Source organism: Scardinius erythrophthalmus, assembly GCF_964197995.2.
Source record: "Scardinius erythrophthalmus genome assembly, chromosome: 17".
Taxonomy (NCBI): Eukaryota; Metazoa; Chordata; class Actinopteri; order Cypriniformes; family Leuciscidae; genus Scardinius; species Scardinius erythrophthalmus.
Window position 1 is genome coordinate 21,581,461 of NC_138237.1, and position 21,725 is coordinate 21,603,185.

Sequence of the window (21,725 nt, forward strand, 5' to 3'; positions counted from 1 at the left end):
AATCCATTAAAACAGACTTAAATTTGATAGCCACTAATACGGTCTGTCATTAAAGTTAATCAAAGAACGACGGTAACAGAAAATTACTCACTACTCTTGATAATAAATAACTTTTGTAGCGTTAATAAGGATTAACCTATATTTAATTTATAATTTATGCAGTGTCAGGTAAACATGACATTTATTATGGGTTTATGTGAGGATTGTTTGAAGTTTACTTGTTATATAGTTGTTATATTTTTGAAGCCTAATAAATGTTTTTTTTTTTTTTTTATGTATAGCTTGCAATGTGTTGAATGGCAATAATTAATGTTTAAAACTGGGGGGGGGGAATCATTTTCATCGAGACATCAGTAGCTGTATTAGTATCAGTGATGCTGGCCCTCATTCATTAAAAGATGTCATTAAACAAGTATTTAAAATATACTGTCTTTATGTTGTTTCTACATTAATTTTGAGATTAACTGTGAAATGATTACATTATAAATTAAAAACATATAAAAAAGTGTTTTTAATCGCAATTAATCTTAATATATAAATATTTATGAAGAGATCAGATGCAAAAGCCTCTAAGTGCCATCTGAAATTTTCTTCTAAAATTGATCATTTTTATCAAGCTTGTATATTTAAGTTAAATAATTTCACTTAAATGGCAATGCAAATTACCTATTAATTGCCATTTAAGTGAAATTACTGAACTTAAATAAACAAGCTTGATAAAAATTATCAATCTAGAAGAAAATTTCAGATGGCACTTAGAGGCTTTTGCATCTGATCTCTTCATAAATATTTATATATTAAGATTAATTGCGATTAAAAACACGTGTTTTTAATCACATGTACATATGTATGTATGTATACAGTATATATACACACATACACACACACACCCACACACACACACACGCACACACACACACACACACACACACACACACACACACAATGAGCCAATGAGATTGCTTGCCCAACATTTAAATAGTCTGCTTCAGTGTTTGCTGTAGGCTAGTCATCCACCTCCCCTAGCTCCACCTGCCTGAATCTGCTACGGGATTTACGCAACCGTTCAAATGTTTTAGAACAGTAAGAATTCAATCTCGTTTTCTCCCCAAGGCTGCAATTTATTTGATCCAAAATACAGCAAAAACTGTAATATTATGAATTTTTTTTTTACAATTTAAAATAAGCGTTTTATATTTGAATATATTTTAAAATGCAATTTATTTCTGTTGGAAAAGCTGAATATTTCAGCATCATTACTCTAGTCTTCAGTGTCACATGATCCTGCAGAAATCATTATAATATGCCGATTAAAACAGTTGTGTCAATTGTTTTTAAGGATTCTTTGATGATGAATAGAAAGTTCACACACACCATAATAATCCAATGTAAAAAAAGAAAAAAAAAAGAAAAAAAAAAGTAATTTTTAAATGATTTTATTATTTCTGATTTACGGTAAAAAAAAAAAAAAAAACCTTGGTGAGGTGTGTAAGAAAATTGAAATAAGGTGCACCCTGATGCTATAAAATAGATAAAACAGATGTATTTTTAGTTAAGGGTCATATGTTGTTGTGATCAGAGCAGCAGTATACTAACCTTCGCAGCCTCGCTCCACTTGGCCCACACGGTGCAGAGCATCTGCGATCAGGTCAGGGAGTCTGCCATTCAGGTCAACTGAGGCCAGGCAGCCCTGGTAGCCATCCCGCGATGCTATAAGCTTGGGAAGACTGTTGTACATGCTCTTCCCCACACCTCCAATGTACAGCTCTCCTATACGACACAGAGGAAACACACAGTTATCAATACACATCGCCATGTTTCAGTCCATTCAGCTGAATCTTTTCCCTCAAAATCAGCTGATTAAGTCTGAACATTCCAACTGGGGCTGGATGTCTGTCTTTTAAATAAGGCAGGACTCAAGGATGATGGTGTTGCATTTGAATTTTTCATCATGTTAGAGCTTCATGAGGTGGGGTAATCCTGTGGTACTCTATGATGAGCTGAATACGTGTGGTTCTCTTTTCAACTAATTCCCTGCTGATGAAGGCTAATACCAATGAAGCTTTGATGTGCAGAACAAAAAGAAAAACAGGGTTGTCATAAAACAGCATATAATTATGTAACTTCAAAGTTGCCCTTGAGCAACTTTGAGAAAGAGAACATGTGGATAATCATGAGAAGATGAAGGGAACTCCGGAGCGATATACAGACACTGCTCTCACTATAGCCTGTTATGATGCTCATATGTGGTGTTTGGGTGTAGGATTGTGCTCAGATGGAGATTTGGGAATGGAGAAGAGAGGTGGAGAATTAAAATGACTTGGCTCTTCATCACAGAACAGTATGTCCCTGCGTCTGGTTCTTAAAAGCAGACTGATGCAACATTGTTCAGGAGTCAATTATATATATATTTATAGCTATATTTCTGGATTGAATATTGTGTGCATTTACTGTAGGTCAATTCTATACAGATTGAAATGATCACAGTGTAGTACAATCTATGGAATGCTAAAATGAAAAATTCAATATAGATTTATAATAAAAAATAATATATATATATATATATATAGCATTTTTAAAATATTAAAACAAATGCATAACATAATAAATGTTTGTTAACAAAACTAGGCAATAATAGCAACTAGTAATGGCTTATAATAATAATAATAATAATAATAATAATAATAATAATAATAATAATACAGTACATTTTTATTTTACATTTTTTGTAATTTATTACATAATGAAATAATGTAATATCATTTTTGAATTTACATTTTTTTTTTTATGGAGTCATAGGACATTAAATAACCACAAAGGGTGATGACTGCTAATAAAATAAAATAACCTAATGTTAAATAAAACAATGTTCTTTGTGAATAATCTCTGTGAACTTACCACTGCTATTAAAATAACCTATAGAAATTGCTGTGGTTTGGAGAAAGTCCATGGCAGATAGTGTCTATATAAACAGAATACAAGAATACAAGTGTAACAGAATACAAGTGTGCTGATGTTATACTTAGTCTCTGTTGTGTTGTTTAAGGTACACACTGCTCTTTCATTCTACACTTATTATTTTATTCTTTCATTCCGCAAATATACATTGCGGAAAGCATCAAAGATGTCCGGGGACCTTTTGATAAACATTCACCAGGCGGTTAATGTTTAGAAGGCATTGTTTGCCAGTGAAATGCAATTTCCAACTGAGCTCTGCTAGCAAGACAGGCAATTACACGTTAAAACTGACAAGCAAGAACACATATGGCAATTTTCTTTGTACGTTCGAAGAGTACGCTCTCTCTCTCTCTGATTGTTTGCTGAACATGCTGTATGCTCTTTTTCCACTCCAACTGAATAAGCCTAATTAGACCATCATTAAAAGCCCCATTCATCTAAACTTCTGCACTCTTTCATTTTATCTCACCTCACTACAGATAAATTGTATTCTTTCGTTCTAACTTTCCCTTTCCATTAAGAGCCCCTTAACCTGACTCTCTTCAACTAACAACTGTAATTGTCCTCGGTGCCTCTTCAACAGAATGAATGGTCTTTCCTGACTGGCTATAGCTCCACCCTTTCTGATACTGATTACATAATCATAGCCATTTTACAATTCACTGCAACATTTGTTTACTGGCTGAATGTCAATTGAGCTTCTAAAAGCACTGAAGGGCATAGTGCATTCAACACCGCACAAACATGCACCGCACATACGTTCAGTCTGTAACTCCTAATCAAGACTTCAAGTAATCTACAGCTGATCCACTGCATGCAGTAATTTTCATGAAGAAGGTTCATGAAGAATACTTTTTTTTCCCCCTTTTCAGACAAATGGTTTGTGAAAGGAGGTGCTTAACCTTCAGAAAATGTTCAATCAACCTCTAGAGGTCAAACTAAATATTATATGAGATATTTTAATTATTAATTCATATTTTATTCATTTTATATGAGGCTTGCAATTTTTGAAATCATGTTACCAAAATTTTGAACGTCTAAAAAAGTATGGATTTTGATTGAGATGAATGGGAATACTAATGTAGTTTTTTTTAAAATAAATAAATAATAATAAAAAAAAAATATATATATATTAAAAAAAAAAAAAAATATATATATATATATATATATATATATATATATATATATATATATATATATATATATATATATATATATATATATATATATAACAATGGATTACAAATGTATTAAATAAATAATTTGGTTATATTGATACATTTTTATTTGACTCCAATGTCTCAATGCAGGGCTCAAAATAAAAATAAAAAATCCCTTCCCTTAAATTTACAAATGTTGTGCCTGTGCCAGCACACAGCACAGAATCCACTGCCACACTCAGAAGAAAACCTCAGTGTGCTTCACACAGAATAGCCCATGCATGGTTATTAGCTCTGTATGTCTCAGTGTTATGCAAAGACTATTAAGCAGACTTCAATCACAATATTCAATTATACACCCAATAGTTTTTTTCATTAGTCATTCAATGGATGGCTGGGCAGCAAGAGCGCGGAGCTTCTTTTGTGGACGAGAGGGAGGAAAATCAATTGCTTTCATATGAAGGAACTGCAGGGAGATTGTAAAAATGACATCTCCAGTCATGCGTCTCTGTTGAGCAATGACGAAGCAATATCCCTGCTGGATAAAAATGGAAGACGGCGGAAAACAAAAAAGAAACGCTTTTGGCTGTGCTTCATGACCAGCAGCCTGACCAGTGGATTAAAGCTCCTATAAACGCTCTCATTACACACTGTACTACTAAGGCCTAGAGTTCCCATCATGAAAAGTTCTTTAACATCATGTTGAGAATCTAGGGAAAGGTGGCACTATAACATCATAATGGAGGGGGAGCACTATTTCCAACAAACACCTAAAGTATTTAGGTCACAGACATTTATGCCAGACACGAATGATATCCCAAAGCATGCAGCTTGTTGAAGAGATATTGAGGTATTGAGAGAGTGCCATTACTTTTCTAAGTGTAGAATGAACATAGGAACATTAGGCTAGATGATGCTAGGATGTTTGCCAGAACGCTGGTTACTAATAAAATAAACAGTGCTTTTCAAGTTTTTTAGGTAGGTCTAACATTTGTTTTCAGGTATAGAAATTGATAAAAGTAATCAAATGTAAAATAACATTGCATATGTGACTATAAGTTAAAGAGTAATCCTTATTAAAGTTACAAAAGCTATTGTGTGTGATTCACAAAATCACAGTGAGTGATTTCCTTGTCTTTTGTTTTTTGAATAACATTAAAAACACAGACAGCAGGAATATTAGGCTGCTGTCCCTTTAAGACATGATGCGCACAGACACAAAATACTGATACTGTTACACATGAGTTGTCTTTCTCGACTGTATACTGTAAGTTCATTTAAAGGGACACTTCACCCATTTGCATTAAGGTTTGTATTGTTAGAAACCCAGTCATATTTTTGAATGGTCGTGCATTATTCCATCATTTTCCCCTGAGACGGGAGAAATACGGATTTCAGTGTTGCAGTTCCTGTTTATGATGTAAAAATCATCATTTTGCATCATTCTAACCAGGAAGTCCCATATCTTTGTATAGGGGTTGAGACTACAAACACTCATTCCTCATTTTTCCAGGGGGTGGGACCCACTCACACTACAGACCTATTACAGATAAGTGGCTGGGACTTCACTTGCAGAAACTAAAAGCATTATCTGCCATCTTGTTTGGAAGCTAAGCTAACAGGCGCTGTGGAGGCAGATGTGAAGTTACAACAACGGTGGAAGGTACTCAATATGATGTGGAAGAAGAGGATTTCAAAAGTCTGAAGCTCGAATCAGCCACAAAATAACGAAGAGCATCTGAGGCTGATGGAGGAACAGGAGGCGGCTGCTGTGGCTTCTGCAGCTGAGGCAGAAGACCTGCCTGTCGCGGACGAGGAGCCCGGACTGGCTCGAGCTGGGGCGGACTGATGCCTGTGCTCTCACTGTGCGCCCACGGACACAGAGATAAGAGTCCGTCTGCTGCAAAGAATTTCAACGGTGCCAATTTCTCCTGGACGAAATCCCTGAATCAGATGAGGACACGGACGTTTGTGTTGTGAACTGGATTAGTGGGAGTGGCTTGCGGAGCTGTGCAACCTGGTGCATTGTGGGAGTTGTTGTCTTCCATACAAATGCGCCCTAAAGTTACTTTCTGTCTTTCCTCTGTCAAGAAGGCACCAAATTCGAAATTTATGTTACATTTCGACTACACATATGACCCACTTTCAATAAAGATTAATGTTCCCACTGGTGAAATGCTCCTTTAAGGCATAACAAACTATGTCTGCTAGGATACTCATCAAGATGGACATGTTGACAATTTTTGTGTGAATTTGTCCATTCAAGCGCAATACTTGAAAGCGCGCTGTCTGAGACGTATGAGTGAAGTCTGCACAAACACACACACCCTCTCAGCACACGCAAGTTCCCTTTCCAGTCTTGCTCTTGAATGTTTAAATTGGCAAGGTTAAATTAGTTTAGTTTAAACACAGATAGCAATGCTGTTAAGGTCTCGTCTTAACTGCTTAAATGACTGGTCATGTTCGAGCATACAGCACTCGCATTGAACAAAGTCTACAAAGAGTGACAGTTTTGTATATGTTTTTTGATTATCGCCGTTGTAATGCATTAATGGGGAGCCAGCATGTGCATCCATCGAAAGAAACATCCATTAGTGAAACTATCTGTTTTACGCGTTGTTGTTTTCACCAAACCATATTATAGATGAGTCATCAGATTTGAGATCAACCACGGTGCAAATGGTACGGTACGTTTTTTTATAGAGAACCGTTACACCCCTAGTTGCTACAGTGTTGTGTTTTGTACAGGTGGTTGCTTGCTGACCCAACTGAAGAGTCTGGATGATATTCTGTTTTTTAGATGTGGCTTGGATCTCTCCTTCAAATGTAAGTCAATGCAAGATTGCCAGGCAAAAATTGTGTCTAATTGCTTAGAAAAGTAATAGCACACCTCTCCTTAAAAATGAGGTAGATTTGAGGTATAATTTGTTCTGCGTTTACTCCTATTGCCAGGTTCACACCATGATATAAAAATGTATGTGTTTAGTAAATATTTTCCTTGACTGAACTGGCCACCAACAGCTCATTAATAAACTCATTGACATTCACATTTTATAGCAACACCTGGATTTTCCTCACGCCAGGGGGAACAGGAAAGCAATTCGATTCCAAAGTCAATAAAACAAATTTTCAGAAAACATTTACAGGGGCTGGATGGCAGTTCCTTGAGGGAAAAAAGAAAACTCAATTATCGGACAGCGTGGAAATTCGCTTGTCACTAGCGCTCTTCACATATGCTCATTTCAACACGCATAACAGGTCAAGCTTCACTTTCCACTGGCTCCCTCATAGAAAACAACACCACATATCAGCACCTTACTGTCTGAGGATGTTCATTTTACACTTCACAGAAGAGCACTGGACCCTGGGGATTGTTACGCCATTCTCCATTCTCTCCGGCATAATTGCTTGAACAATTACAACTGACACGTACTGCGAAGTTGCTCTTTTGAAGTTTAAAGGACCTGTTCTGGGGCAGCCAAATAAAAAAAAGACCTTGGAGCCTGACAGCAGGAGTTTGCACTTTATGGCCTTATTTGATTTGGCCTTTATTACTCTTGTACTTAAAGTAGCTTGTTGACGTACAATTAGATTTTTTTGTGTTAGAGACTTTGTAGCTTTGAAGCTTTTCCTTTCTTGTTTTTATCCGAGCATCATGGTTAAAGAACCATGAACAATTTGCCAAAAAATATATATATTTTGTAGTGTATAGTGTAGAAAATCATGTTATATTACACATACATACATACACACACACACACACACACACACACACACACACACACACACACGTACTAAAAAAGAAAATAAATTTAAACCATCAAATAAAAATAACATTTCCTTACACCTGTACACATCTGATTTGATAAGTCTTGATTTCTGCTGTGACATTCAGATGGTAGGGTCAGAATTTGGCGTAAACAACATGAAAGCATGGATCTATCCTGCCTTTTATCAATGGTTCAGGCTGCTGATGGTGTAATGGTGTGAGGGAGATTTTCTTGGCACACTTTGGGTCCCTTAGTACCAATTGAGCATTGTTTAGATGCCACAGACTACCTGAGTTTTGTTGCTGACTATGTCCACTTACGACAACAGTGTCCCCATATTCTGATGGCTACATCCAGTAGGATAACGCACCATGTGACAAAGCAAAAATCATCTCAAACGTAAACAAATATCATTAAATATTCATAAAATATCATTCATAAACATTATTAATTATCCTTACAATACACGTGAATTAATATTTATGACTTATAATAAATAAATAATTCAGTTTCTGTGCAGTTCCAAAGTTCCTTTGTTCCCAAGATGATGAAATTACTAAATTTGTTGGCATTTTAACACATTAGTTGACTTCTAGTTAACCAATTCTAGCACATTTTAGTTAATGTTTATCATTAGATAATAGATAATTAGACTCTATTTGCAGTTAGCTAACGTGAGCAGCACTCAAATAACCAGATGCCAGTTGTCATATTTTTAACAGTTGTTAATCTTTCTGCCTTCTTTTCCTGTAGGAGGTCGAATGAGTTTCTAAGAAGAACAAGAAAAAACATATCTTATCTAGCCCCTCATTGGATATATAGGCCTATAGTAAAGTGTTTTGTTTTGGCACTATTTTAAACTTTTTTTCTTGGGTTAAAATACGAATTTGCTTGCATTAATTAATATATTCACTTGTTGTGTATATGTGAGTAACATAAAATAACATTTAGGATGTGAGTAATTAACCTTTTTAAATTTAACATTTAAAAAAAATCTTAACTTCTAAAAACCTAGTTTTGATGTCTAAATATATATTCAAATACAAAACCTAAAAAAATAAAGTAAGCCGTTATATCAGCAATACTCTTTTGAGCACATAGGCCTACGTATATGGATGTACATTTATAAAGAGCCATATAGGCATCTAGTGGGTAAATGTGATGACATTAAATATGAATATTACAAAATATTAAAATGTTTTTGAAAGGAGTATCTTATGCTCACCAAGGCTGCATTTCTTTAATCAAAAATACAGTAAAAACAGTAATATTGTGAAATATTATTACAAATTAAAAGAACTGTTTTCTATTTGAATATATTTTATAATGGCATTTTGTCACGGTTATGTTTTTCATGGACTTTTAGTTTGTATTCATTAGTCATACGTATTCATTTGTTTGAGTTTCCCCACACCCAACAGTTTCTATGGAAACTAATCTTCATCACAGCTGTTCGTCATTTAGTTCATCACCATGTGTATTTAAGTTCTTCACCTTCACTCTGTGTTTGTCCGGTCTCTTTTATGTTAGCATGTGTGTAAGTTGTGCTCATTCTAAGCTTTCTGTGGATTATCTTTTGGACTTTTATTAAACTCTGTGTTTTGAATCATCATCTTCTGCTTCTTCGTTGTCTGCCTGCACCTTGCTGACACATTTATTCCTGTAATTTCGAAGCTGAATTTTCAGCATCATTACTCCAGTCTTCAGTGTCACATGATCCATTACAAATCATTTTAATATGTTGATTCGGTGCTCAAGAAACATTTATTAATATTATCAATGTTGAAAACATTTTTTACAATTTAATATTTTTGTCAAAATGGTGATACTTTTTTCTGGATTCTTTCTTGAATAGAAAGTTCAATGAACACCATTTATTTGCATTTATTAAAGCATTTGTTTAATCGAAATCTTTTGTAACATTATAAATGTCTTCACTAGCCGCGTTTCCATTACCCTTCAAATTGCGCAAATAGAAATTGCAAATTGAAAATATGCCCAATGGAATCACGTCAATTTCGCAAAAACTCCCATTTATCGCAAAAAACGCTCGCATGAGGTGGTTTTTCAGGCAATTCGAAAAAGGAATATTTCGCAAAACTGCAATGGAAATAGTTTTTGCGCATTTACAGTCAGAAGGCGCGGTGTGTTTGGACAGAATACAAGACAGAGTTCTTTATTAAATTCATAAAAGACAAAAGAATGACAGAAATACTGGATTCTAAACCTCAAAGAAATGCCACAATCAAGACCTCGGAGCAGATATGAGTGAGAAAAACCCAGAAACACCTCATATGTGCCGCTCACAGTATAAGGGTTTTTCCTTGCCATTAATGCTTGGCTAACACACCTACGTTTCCTTCCATTAATTATAATAATGTCTAGTGCGGTACGTGGCTGAGATATATATAAAACTACCAACGTCCGTTGCCATGATTTTCGGAATGACTTATCGCGAGAGGAAAAAAATGACGTTTTAGTCGCATAACATCGGTTAATGGAAAAGCTGTCATTTCGCAATAGTTTTTTATCGATATTTAGAAAAAAATCGCATAAGTTTTGCGCAAATCTGTGATGGAAACGCGCCTACTGTCACTTGATCAATTTAATGCATCCTTGATGAATAAAAGCATTTTTTTTTTTTTTTTATCTTGCAACAAATGTTTGAATGGTATCATTGTTTCCACAAAAATGTTAAGCAGCAAAAACTATTTTCAACATCGATAATGTAGCAAATCAGCATATTATAATGATTTCTGAAGGATCTGAAGACTGGAGTAATGATGCTGAAAATTCAGCTTTGTCATCACAGGAATACATTTCATTTTTAAATTTGTTAAAATAGAAAACAGTTATTTTAAATTGTAATACTATTTCACAATATTACTGATTTTACTGTATTTTTGAATAAGTAAATGCAGCCTTGGTGAGCATAAGAAACTTATTTAAAACATATTGAAAAATGTTAATGTTTCCAAAGTTTTGAACTATAAAACATCTCATTTCATTTACAAAAGAAATGGTTCCAATCTACCGCATTACTAGTCAAATCAGTAGAGAAAAGCAGCAGACACTGAGAAAAAAAAAAACAAAAAAAAAAAACCTTTACATCTCATTACAATTCTCATTACATCTACTTGTTCCATGGTTAGATTATGTGGTCTTGACCAACAAAGTGGGTTCTGTTTTCTTTTTGTGAACTTGTCTCAGCTTTCTACAAATGTCGACTAAGACACGAAACTAACGATTGCCTTCCAAGATTTCTAATAAGATGCCAGTGAAACCTCAGAATAGTGAAACGCCTAGGATATTGCTATACCAGCAGCTGCTAATGTCTTTTCAATCAAAATATTTCATTTCAACACACAAGAAAAGAACTAAATATACATGAGATTCATATTCATACATTTTATGTGAAATAAAAGTTTGTTTTTGTGCCCAGAGTCAAGCAACACCTGCTTAAGATAGCAAAAGCAGGGTTGGAAGCACAAAAAATTATGCAAAGTCATTGGCGTGTTGTTGTTGCTTTTTCTCTTTCCCCTGTAGGCGCTCCTCTTTGTTCTTCTAATTACAGCAGAAACAGTGAAAAACGATAGAAAAAGTGAGAAATACTGGAAGGTAGATTTCAGAAGCAACATGATTTAAACAAGGAGCTGGGAGCAGTGTAAATACCCATCAGGAAATATACTCATTAAAGTTGAATGCAAGAGTTTAGAATCAAACCCAAGATGAGCATAACTGCAAATATGTATCTAAGCGTACCTAAGAATGAGACAACAGTCATAAGACTTGAACCTAAACAATCAAAGTGAGTGTAATGAAAGTGGAAGAAAGTTATGTTATCTTAGTCCCACCCTCATGTCATTCCAAATGAAAAGAAGAAGATACTGTATTTTGAAGAATGTTGGTTCCCAAATTGTTACAGCTGGTTTCCATTGACTTTCATTGTATGGACAAAAAAACACTGAAAGCAAGTCATACAGGTTTGTAGTGACATTAGGATGAGTATGGGGTTATTATTGTTGCAATATTCCAAATAAATAGATTAATATTCACAAATAAATGTAAAGAGATTCACAAAAATGTATCGAATTCACAAATAAATAGATTAAGATCCACAAATAAATGTTAAGAGTTTTACAAAAAAATGATAAAATTTTCAAATAAATAAAATGAGATTTGCAAATAAATAAAATATTTACAAATGTTTTATTATTTTACAAACAGAACTCTGCCTGACATTTATTTGTGAACCGCTTTCTGTGAATTTGTAAATCACTGTACACATTTGCGAATTAGTTCTTGTGCATTTTGTGAATCCCCTCAAGCATTTGTGGATTTTGAAACACTTCTAGCGTCGACGTGCAGACAAATCCACAAATAAGTGGACTCCACCCACCGCCTAGTCAAGCCAATCAGATAACGGCCACATCGAGCTGGCCAATCGTAGCACGTTCTCGCTTCAACCAATCACGTTTGGCTTTACACTCGGGGCGGGAACTGATTCTTGCATCCTTGAAAGGAGCAGACTAGCTGTTTGTGTGGTAAAAACATTCTGTTTTCAAAAGATTGTTGGAGTTTAAGGCCTCTTTATATTTCCATCAGGATACACTCAGGGAATTATGATAATTAGAGATCCCGAGCATCATGAACAGTCTCTACACCGGCAAGAGGCGCGACAGCGCGTCAAAAGCAAATAGGCACTATCTATTCACTGCTGCCGTAGCAGTTTACAATAATGTAAAACTAGCATGTTTGAAATGTTAACACATATTCCCTATGTGACGTCTGCTTAGCTGCAGACATGTCTGCATAATCGTACTCTTAACGGCTCTGATCGTAGCCTACTTATTGACTAGTGCTGGTTACTTGAAAAATCATATTTCGTGATAGTGTCCTGGACGCGGTGCATTCATTTCTAGTAAATGGATGCCCGAACTTCTGATGTAGCGGCTACTTCACGCAATTAGGACAAATGTTTTGCACATTCGGTTTGCTCAGTGTAGATAGCCTCGCACGGGGTAGACACGATGCAAGAAATTACAGAACATACGATTTTGCCTTTTAAAGCACAATCGCGGTGACAAATAGCAATAGGACATAAATAAATGTCATGTAGAATACCAAATATGGGCCCAAATGACCACCCAATATGTAACAGTACAAGCCTCAGCATCAGCGTGTAGTAGGCTACTGGGGTCGATGCTGCAAATAAAAATCTTGCAATGCAAATTAAAAACTCGTGTAGCTATTTATAGGTTGAACCCAGTTCTTCATTAGTCAGCTACTTGATGCTTTTCTGCTCTATCTTGAATAACGTGACATGTTCCCATAACAGAGATGTAAAGTGCTGTTTCTCTGGCTTTTTTCAAGGCTCATAAAAATTGTGGCTTGACAAGCAGTCTAATGGTGTAATTCTAACAAAATCCAAATTTTAAACATATTTTATGGGCCTTTACGCGTACACTTCCTATTTGAGCAAATGCAGATGAATGATGAATGAGCAGTTATTTCAGAGCAAGATCGCCCAGTGTAAAGCCAAACGTGATTGGTTGAAGCGAGAACGTGCTACGATTGGCCAGCTCGATGTGGCCGTTATCTGATTGGCTTGACTAGGCGGTGGGTGGAGTCCACTTATTTGTGGATTTGTCTAAACGTCAACGCTAGAAGTGTTTCAAAATCCACAGATGCGTGAGGGGATTTACAAATGCACAGGAACCGATTCACAAATGTGTGCAGCGATTTACAAATGCACAAAGCGGTTCACAAATAAATGCCAGGCAGAGTTGTGTTTGTAAAATTATAAAACATTTGTAAATATTTTATTTATTTGTGGATCTTAATCCATTTATTTGTGAATTTTATCATTTTTTGTGAAACTCTTTACATTTATTTGTGAATATTAATCTATTTATTTGGAATATTGCAACAATATTCAGTTTTGGGTCAACTACCCTTTCAAGTCATACTATTGCAAACCTGTGTGCATATCACTCAGCCAACGAAACCAAAACAGTGAACAAATTACAGCATGTCAAATTTCAGAAATGATTCTGAAATTTGTGAATATTGAGAGGAAATAAATACCTTTCAGGTCCAGGTTGCGGGCTCCATTGGAGTGCTGCGTGACCGTGCGGGAGTCGATCTTGAGCGTGTGCACGTTGCTGTCATCGCGGGACACCATCACATTGTGCCACTGGTTGTCATTGAGCGGCTTGTCAGAGTTGCCCTTCATGAGCGACGGCCCATTGCCCAAGTCAAAAACATAATGGATGTACCTGCAATACATCAGTTCCCCTGTCAATCACACAGCCCAGTGGAGTCAGGCAACCCTCTTTAGGATGACAATACTGCCTTTCTGCTTCCAAATCAATATCTGTAATAAGGCTTGAAATACTGGCACAGACAGACTTCTAACCTGTCAGAAGCTCGGTGTGCAGCCCCAGTTACAGTTTTCAGCAAAGTATCCCTTAAAATGCAATACACTGTTGCTCCATATATCATATTTAGACATTATTTGATGCTTTGAAATTGTTTGTGAAAAGATTCCATTTCACATATTTATTTCAATTTAAAGATTTTATACCCGCATTTGCCAGTGATAAATGCGCTTTGGCTGATAACTAATATGCCAAAATTAGTCGTGGACAATATATAGCTACCATATCAGTTGATCAGCCAATAGAGTGAAAAGTGTTCTGGAAGTAAAAAAGGCATTTCAATTTTCTCCATAGAGAATCTGATCTTTCGCAATAATCGCAGCATAGGCTCATTGGGAAAAACGTGTCTTTACCATTTTTGCGGCTTGAACACTAGTGGCAGCAAAACAGCAACAAATTGTATTTCTTTACACACAAATTATAATTACAGGGGAAGATTATCAATTAATGAATATTTATTTGTATACGTTTCCTTGCACATTACTATATTATGACCTCAAAACACTTACCATAGAGCATGATTTATAAACAATTTTTTTCTTTTTTTTTATGTCTGCATCACATAACCAGCTCCATATGTATGGCTTTTCCCGACATAGTAAACTTGCTTGGGAGTTCACCTAGTACATTGTTTGTTTGCTTTTTTTTTTTTTTTTTTTTTTAGATTTAATTTTGGTGTTTATTTAGCCTTTTATTGGATAGGACAGATGAGACAGGAAGTGAGGTGGGAGAGAGAGAGAGAGAGAGAGAGAAAGAGAGGGGGGAGGGGGGGATTGGGGCGATATATCGGGAAAGGTCCACGAGCCGGAGTCGAACTCGGGTCGCGAAGCCCAACGGCGCTACATGTCGGCGCACTCGCCCACAAGACTATCGGCGCCAACCACCTAGTACATTGTTGAAGTTGCAATGTGGAGCACTCGAGTCTCGTGAAACATGAGTCACAATAAAAGAGCTCAAATACTTGTAGAAACAAGTAACAATGGCATGGTTGCTTCAGAAAATGTGTCTCATGTTTGCTTTTTTTTTTTTTTTTTTTTACATTTATGCATTTGGCTTTTTATCCAAAGCGACTTCCATTGCATTTCAAGGTACACATTTACATAATTACATTATCAATTCTTGTTTTCCCTGGGAATCGAATGCAAGCGCCAACGCTCTACTGTTTGAGCTACAGGAAAGCTGAAAGCTAGTATAGCTGTTAGGTTTATTTTCAAATACAATACAGTATTACATTTTTAGTGCCACTAACAGAAATGTCCAAACTCCAACAATATGTACAAACACCAATGTAATAAAACTTTTCCAGATTCAACTTTCAACAGATCTGTTTTGAATAAAACTGAACACCACTCACTAGACCTTTCAATTTCAAAGTGTTCAATTTCAATATAATTTTACAGAAATGTCATCACAGGCACCTTTTATCATCAAGCCTGGGTTGGATAATCCACAAATATTTCAAGAAAGACCTAACATAAGCTTTTGAGGTTGTTGAGTATTGAAATATTCCTTAAGAGAAATCATCTTTTATCATAGAATTGAGACTTTCAGCAACAGAGCTCAAGTGTGACTGCAGCAGTAGTTCAATCCCTCATAAGACTACACTGTCTCGCACCTTTTTCCACTTTTCAAATACTTTTTTGCTTCCAGATGAATACTATAATACTGTGATTCATCTCTGAACTGTTTGTGTGGCTTAGAACTCTTTACTGAAGAATTGTCTGAAATGCCTAAATGTGAAAAATACTTGCAGAACTAAAGACATTTTCACACTCTATTCAAACCAATGCCAAAAAAAGTTGTAAAATAAAAAGAGTGGTCAATACTAACAAGGTCATGGAGAAAAACAGTGCATTCCTAATATTTATTCAAACTATAAACATTTGATTTTGCAAATGCTGATAATTGCCCTCAGTTCGTGCATCAGGATACTGCAGAGAGAGAGAGAGAGAGAGAGAGAGCTCTCATTAGCGCTCTCTCATTTTACATGCTTGTGCAGACTCCGGTGAGAGGCAAGGCCACCTGCTGTCTAATTGCTTACTGAATAACTGGCTTTCTGGACCACTGCGGCTGAGGAAGTTAAACATCTGAGGCACCTTCCCCTTTGTCACTATTCATTTTTGCCCAATGGAATAAAATGTATAGAGAAAATCAGGTTGTTGTACCTGCTATGTTTGGCATAGGCAGTATGATTGAACTGAGAAATCTTTTTACTAGGCTGGTAGGAAAAATAACTGATCCGAGACTGCGGATCTCCCACGTGGCGGCTTTGGCATGTGGGCTGGGAACAGAGTGAGCTGCCAATTAATAGAATACCGTTAATCAAATAACACTTACATTACATGTGATTAAAAGTTGCTCTTTTTTCTATCAAGATCACCAGTGCTTATTTATCTTTTTGAAATGGATTTGCACTTTGCATGTGAGCCGATTACAGTATCCGAGGCTAAGAATATCAATCCACGCAATCATTCCACTAAAATCACTCTTGATTGACAAGCAGAAACAGTTGTCTCACAGTCATCGGGCGTATGCTTAAACGTCAAAAAATAACTCGAGCTGCTTCCTAGCAGATACTGATCAGCATTTACGCATAACCAAAAGCAACTCATGCAGAATTTGTTTAAATTTAAATATGGCCTCTATCCTGAGATGATTCATCAAGCGATTCTCCTCCTCGTACCTTTAACTAAATGCCAAGGAGACAAATGTGCGAATCTTATAATGCGACTTGACTCACCCTCCCACGGCTATGATTCACATCCAAGTAATGCCTCTTAACTAATCGCAAACTTAAACGTGCTGTTTAGCGTGGCGGCTTAACTTCATCTGGATGTCTCTCATATTTGATTGTGTTAAACTAGCTGCTTACATGTTCTCCCTCGAATATCTGCATCTGCTGTGTCTTCTGGGAGTTTTTGCAATAATATCTGCAACTCACTCTTCTACAAAAACAAGTGTGCGTTAGTTCTGTCGGAAAAGGCCTTTGAGCTTCGACTCTCTCGGGACTGATGTTTGTATGCTAAAGGATTATATTGCCAACAATCTGTGTAATGTACTGAATCTGAACTTTGAGCTGTCAGTGGGAATGTCTCAGTATCCTTATTTATATTATCATATGGGTGGTAGAGTAGAAGAAAATACTTGTTTACCATCTCAAGGTCTTTTTCTTCCTGTCAGTGGTTCCTATAGAATCGCACCCACTCCCCAAACGGTTCAAACCCATAATTGAACTAAAACTTACAATGCTAATTTGGTAACATACTGCAATGTTTTAAAGACTGAATTAATCCGTTAATTATTCCAAATAATTTAAAATATCAGGTCACACTTTAGATTAGGGTCCAATTCTCACTATTACTGTAACTAGCTATTAATAACGACTTTTGCCACAATAAACTCCTAATTACTGCTTATTAATAGTTGGTAAGGTAGCTGTTAAGTTCAGGTATTGGGTAGGATTAAGGGATGTAGAATATGATCATGAAGAATAAGGCATTAATATGTGCCTTATATGTACTAATAAACAGCCAATATCATAGTACTATGTATGCTAATAGGCAACTTGTTAATAGTGAGAATTGGATCCTAAACTAAAGTTAGCTTTAAAGTTAGTTTTGTGCAAATTTTTGTTTATAACTGTGCATATATGCAAACGACTATAACTGCACATTGTCATATGAACAACACGTTTCAGTACTGTATGAGTTCAAGACTTTTTGAGTTAGATTTAGTGAAGGATTAATCAGACCGTCACCAAAACCTTTTGAACCATCTTGCTGCAGACTGCCTACATAGACAGCTGCCTTATAAGGGAGCATGTTAACTGAAACAAACTCAACTCATTTTCAACAGAGTTTGACTAACAGCACTGACTAATGACAACAAAAAATTCATAGCACATGCAAATATTGGGTTAAAGGCTTTTCGTTTGCATTTGGCCAAAACATGAATTCTTAGTAGGCAGCATAATTAAGATGCCCACCTTTTGGAAAAGGCTTTGCTTTCTGAGCCCCATGACACCTTCAAAAGCAGCTCACTAGGTTTTGGAAAAGAGCCTGAGATTTTTGGGGGGAAAATCCTTTAACAAGCGACTTCTAAGAGTCTTTTGTTCCTGATTCGGACTACTCATGTTGTATGTTTTTGAGTGCAGCCAAAAAAGAAGTGTTGTCTTAGCACTGTTCGACAATACACTGTCTTTTTCATCACATTCAAATGAGACTGCAAGCTCACAATTCAGAGAATAATATAATTTCCTTTGCTGTAGTGCTGTAGAATGGTTCAGGAAACTTTGCTTTAAGGTCTCTTTCTCGTTGTCTCTCAGGAATCAGGCTTTCCATCACATATTGCTCTTATAAGGCTTAACTTTTTATTGCACTCTAATTTCATCTCTCTCTCTCTCTCTCTCTCTCTCTCTCTCTCTCTCTCTCTCTCTCTCTCTCTCTCTCTCTCTCTCTCTCTCTCTCTCTCTCTCTCTCTCTCTCTCTCTCTCTCTCTCTCTCCAATCAGGTAGTTCTCAGCGTTATTATTATTTCATAATACCCTGCCTATTTCTGAAATTTCTAGTTCCTTATTTGTGCAGTGATGTTCTGAAATCTTCCATTCTAATCTCTTCTTTATAGTTCCTGTCTTAACTTCATAGTTTAATCAAATGGCTTTTATTAATATGATTTTAATGATTAATGCTGTTTTTAGCAATACGAGTATGGACAATAGTGATGCGCTCCTCGGGACAAAGCCATAAAGTCCTGTAATAATGAACCGATTGTATTCAATGAGCTTTTCCTCTGATTGGTTTGATGCAGCAGAGGGCGGAGTCAAATGCAGTATCCTATATTTTTGCCATTTAAAGTCCACACGAAATCAGTTGATAATAGTTTTCTTTCCTAAGCACAATTCTCATTGAAACTGGACCGTTGAGCAGAATACTTCTCTTTTTTTTGAGGGGCTTTTTCACTCTAGAGCGCATTTGATTGGGCAAATTTCTGTGTAGTGCAAGATGAGTCATCAATATTTTTGGCACATTTACACAGTACCAAAACGACTGTACATCAGTGTTGTTTTTAAATTAACTAAAAATTAAAAAACATTTTCATTAAATTAAATGAAGCTACAATAAAAATCAATATAAATAGATACAATTAAAAAATAAAAAATAAAGCTAAAACTAAAATAAATCAAATTAAAATTAAATCTGAAAATATAAAAACAAAAGCTATTTAAAAATAAATAAATATATAGTATATAATTATTACTAAAATAACACAAAAGCTATTTTAAAGTCTAAATATATAGTATATAACTATTACTAAAATAACACTGTTGCAAATTCTAAATGTGTATATCTGCTAAAAGCGAGTTTTGACAATTAACTAAAAGCTACACAATTATAATTTTATTTTAATAGGGTCTTTAAAAACATGGCGCAGGAGTATAATCACAGTAATACAATAAACTTCTTCTTCACCCACTCACCCCTTCACAAGCTCAATCACGATAAAGTCACTCCCGTCTCCAGAGTTAAACAGCATCAGACCATCGGGGCTGGTGGTCTTGAACTGGAAGAAGAGGTGCATGGAGGCGTAAGCCTGCAGGGTGGACAGCCCCACATAGCTGCCTCGATTCCGAAAGCTGACCGGATCGGCCACGATGCGGCGCATGCCGAAGCGGGCGTTGAGCTCGCAGTAGGAGATATCACCATTCTTGCACTGGTCTAGGTACGGCATGCCATTGAAAGTGAGGCCCTGCAGGTGGCCGATGAAGTTGGAAGGCATGACTGAGATAAATCGCCGCTCGGTCATGATGCCCGTCTCTATGTGGTGGAACTCCAGCTGCGTGTGTGCTCCACTCATCTGGCCTGTGGCGGAACCAAACACGCTCGATTAGTCAGGTCTGGGAACTGAAGATATTAGGGAATGGCGTGCTGCCTGAGCACATCCCAAGGCAAGTACAGCTTTTGATGTTCAATTCAGAGTTGGATGTGCTGTAACGCTGAACTTGCAATGTGCAAGATGAATTTTAACCTGAAAAACTGTTCTATATATAATCTTTCAGTTTTCACCACAACGAAGAATGAATAACATGCTGTCCTAACTAGGTATGATGCAGCAAGTCAAGCAAGTATATGTATACTGAACGTGAAAATCCGTGAAGATAACTTCCTATAAGAAACATACTGAAATTTAAGTCATTATTCACTGAAAATATTGAATTGTTCATGAAATGAGTAGCAATTTGCGAACAAACTATTCTTTCGAGTCACACTTTGGCAGTGGATTGGATCATTTGTTTCACAAAAGCAATCTGAATGATTCATACACAAATTGGAAACATTAGAATTCACTATGAGGTGCAAGAATTTAGACCAATTAGATTTCATAGTTTCACAGTAGGTGGGGCCACCCAGCCCTAAGCTGGAGAAAAAGAGTGATCATTACTTTAATGGATCACACCTGGTTAGGATACAGTAAGCATGTTTATGTTCACTTTAAAGTTTAATTTCAGTCCGAAATGTTTTCCTTTTTAAAATTTCATGTTCATATTATCTTGTTTATACACCGTTCAAAAGTTTGGGGTCAGTGAGATTTGTTAATGTTTATGAAAGAAGTTTCTTATGCTCACCAGGGCTGCATTTAATCAAAAATAGAATAAATCAACAACAACAACAACAAAACTGTTCTAATATATTTTAAATGTAATTTATTCCTCTGATGGCAACGTTGAATTTTCATCAGCCATTGCTGCCGTCTTCAGTATCAAATGATCCTTCAGAAATCATTCTAATATGCTGATTTGGTGTCCAAGAAACATTTCTTATAATTACCATCAATGTTGAAAACTATTGTGTTACTTAGTAATATTGTGGAAACTTTGAAAGGAATCTATAAGGATTTTTTGATAAATAAAAAATTCAAAATAACAATTGAATGTAGCATTGATGAAAAAAAAGTATTGCAAATAATAACTTTCAGAATTCTTTAAATAAAAATTTCAAAAGAACAGCATTTATTTTTTATCAATTTAATGCATGAATAAAACTATTAAATTCCTTAAAAAAAATAAAAAAATAAAAAATCTTACTGACCCCAAACTTTTGAATGTAGTGTACAGTACACAGGTATATTAAGATTGAATCTCGACTCTATTATAACTGTAATAATTGTCCATGTGTCCATATACAGTGTGTGTGAGGTCTTCCGCTCACCCTCCACGGTCACATTGTCAACAGAAAGCTGCAGGCTCTTCCCACGGCGCACCACCTTCACAGAGTGCCACTCATTGTCATTCAGCTTATGCCCTGCGAACAGAGTCTCCGGTCCTTTACCTGCAAAGAGACAGGGCCAAAGTCACACTCCGCTGCAAGCTTCCCGTCTTATCAATACAGCACAGTCTACCTC

The 21,725-nt window shown here is 36.0% G+C and overlaps 1 protein-coding gene across 1 annotated transcript in view; it reads right to left on the reverse strand.

The window, feature by feature from the left end:
- Positions 1–21,725, reverse strand: part of nrxn2a (neurexin 2a) — a gene marked incomplete at its 5' end in the record, with an annotated part of 371,676 nt that overhangs the window by 193,802 nt on the left and 156,149 nt on the right. Inside the window, 4 exon segments of the mRNA XM_081391515.1 lie at positions 1,597–1,770; positions 13,976–14,166; positions 19,804–20,185; positions 21,533–21,652. Coding sequence (XP_081247641.1) covers positions 1,597–1,770; positions 13,976–14,166; positions 19,804–20,185; positions 21,533–21,652 — 867 coding nt within the window.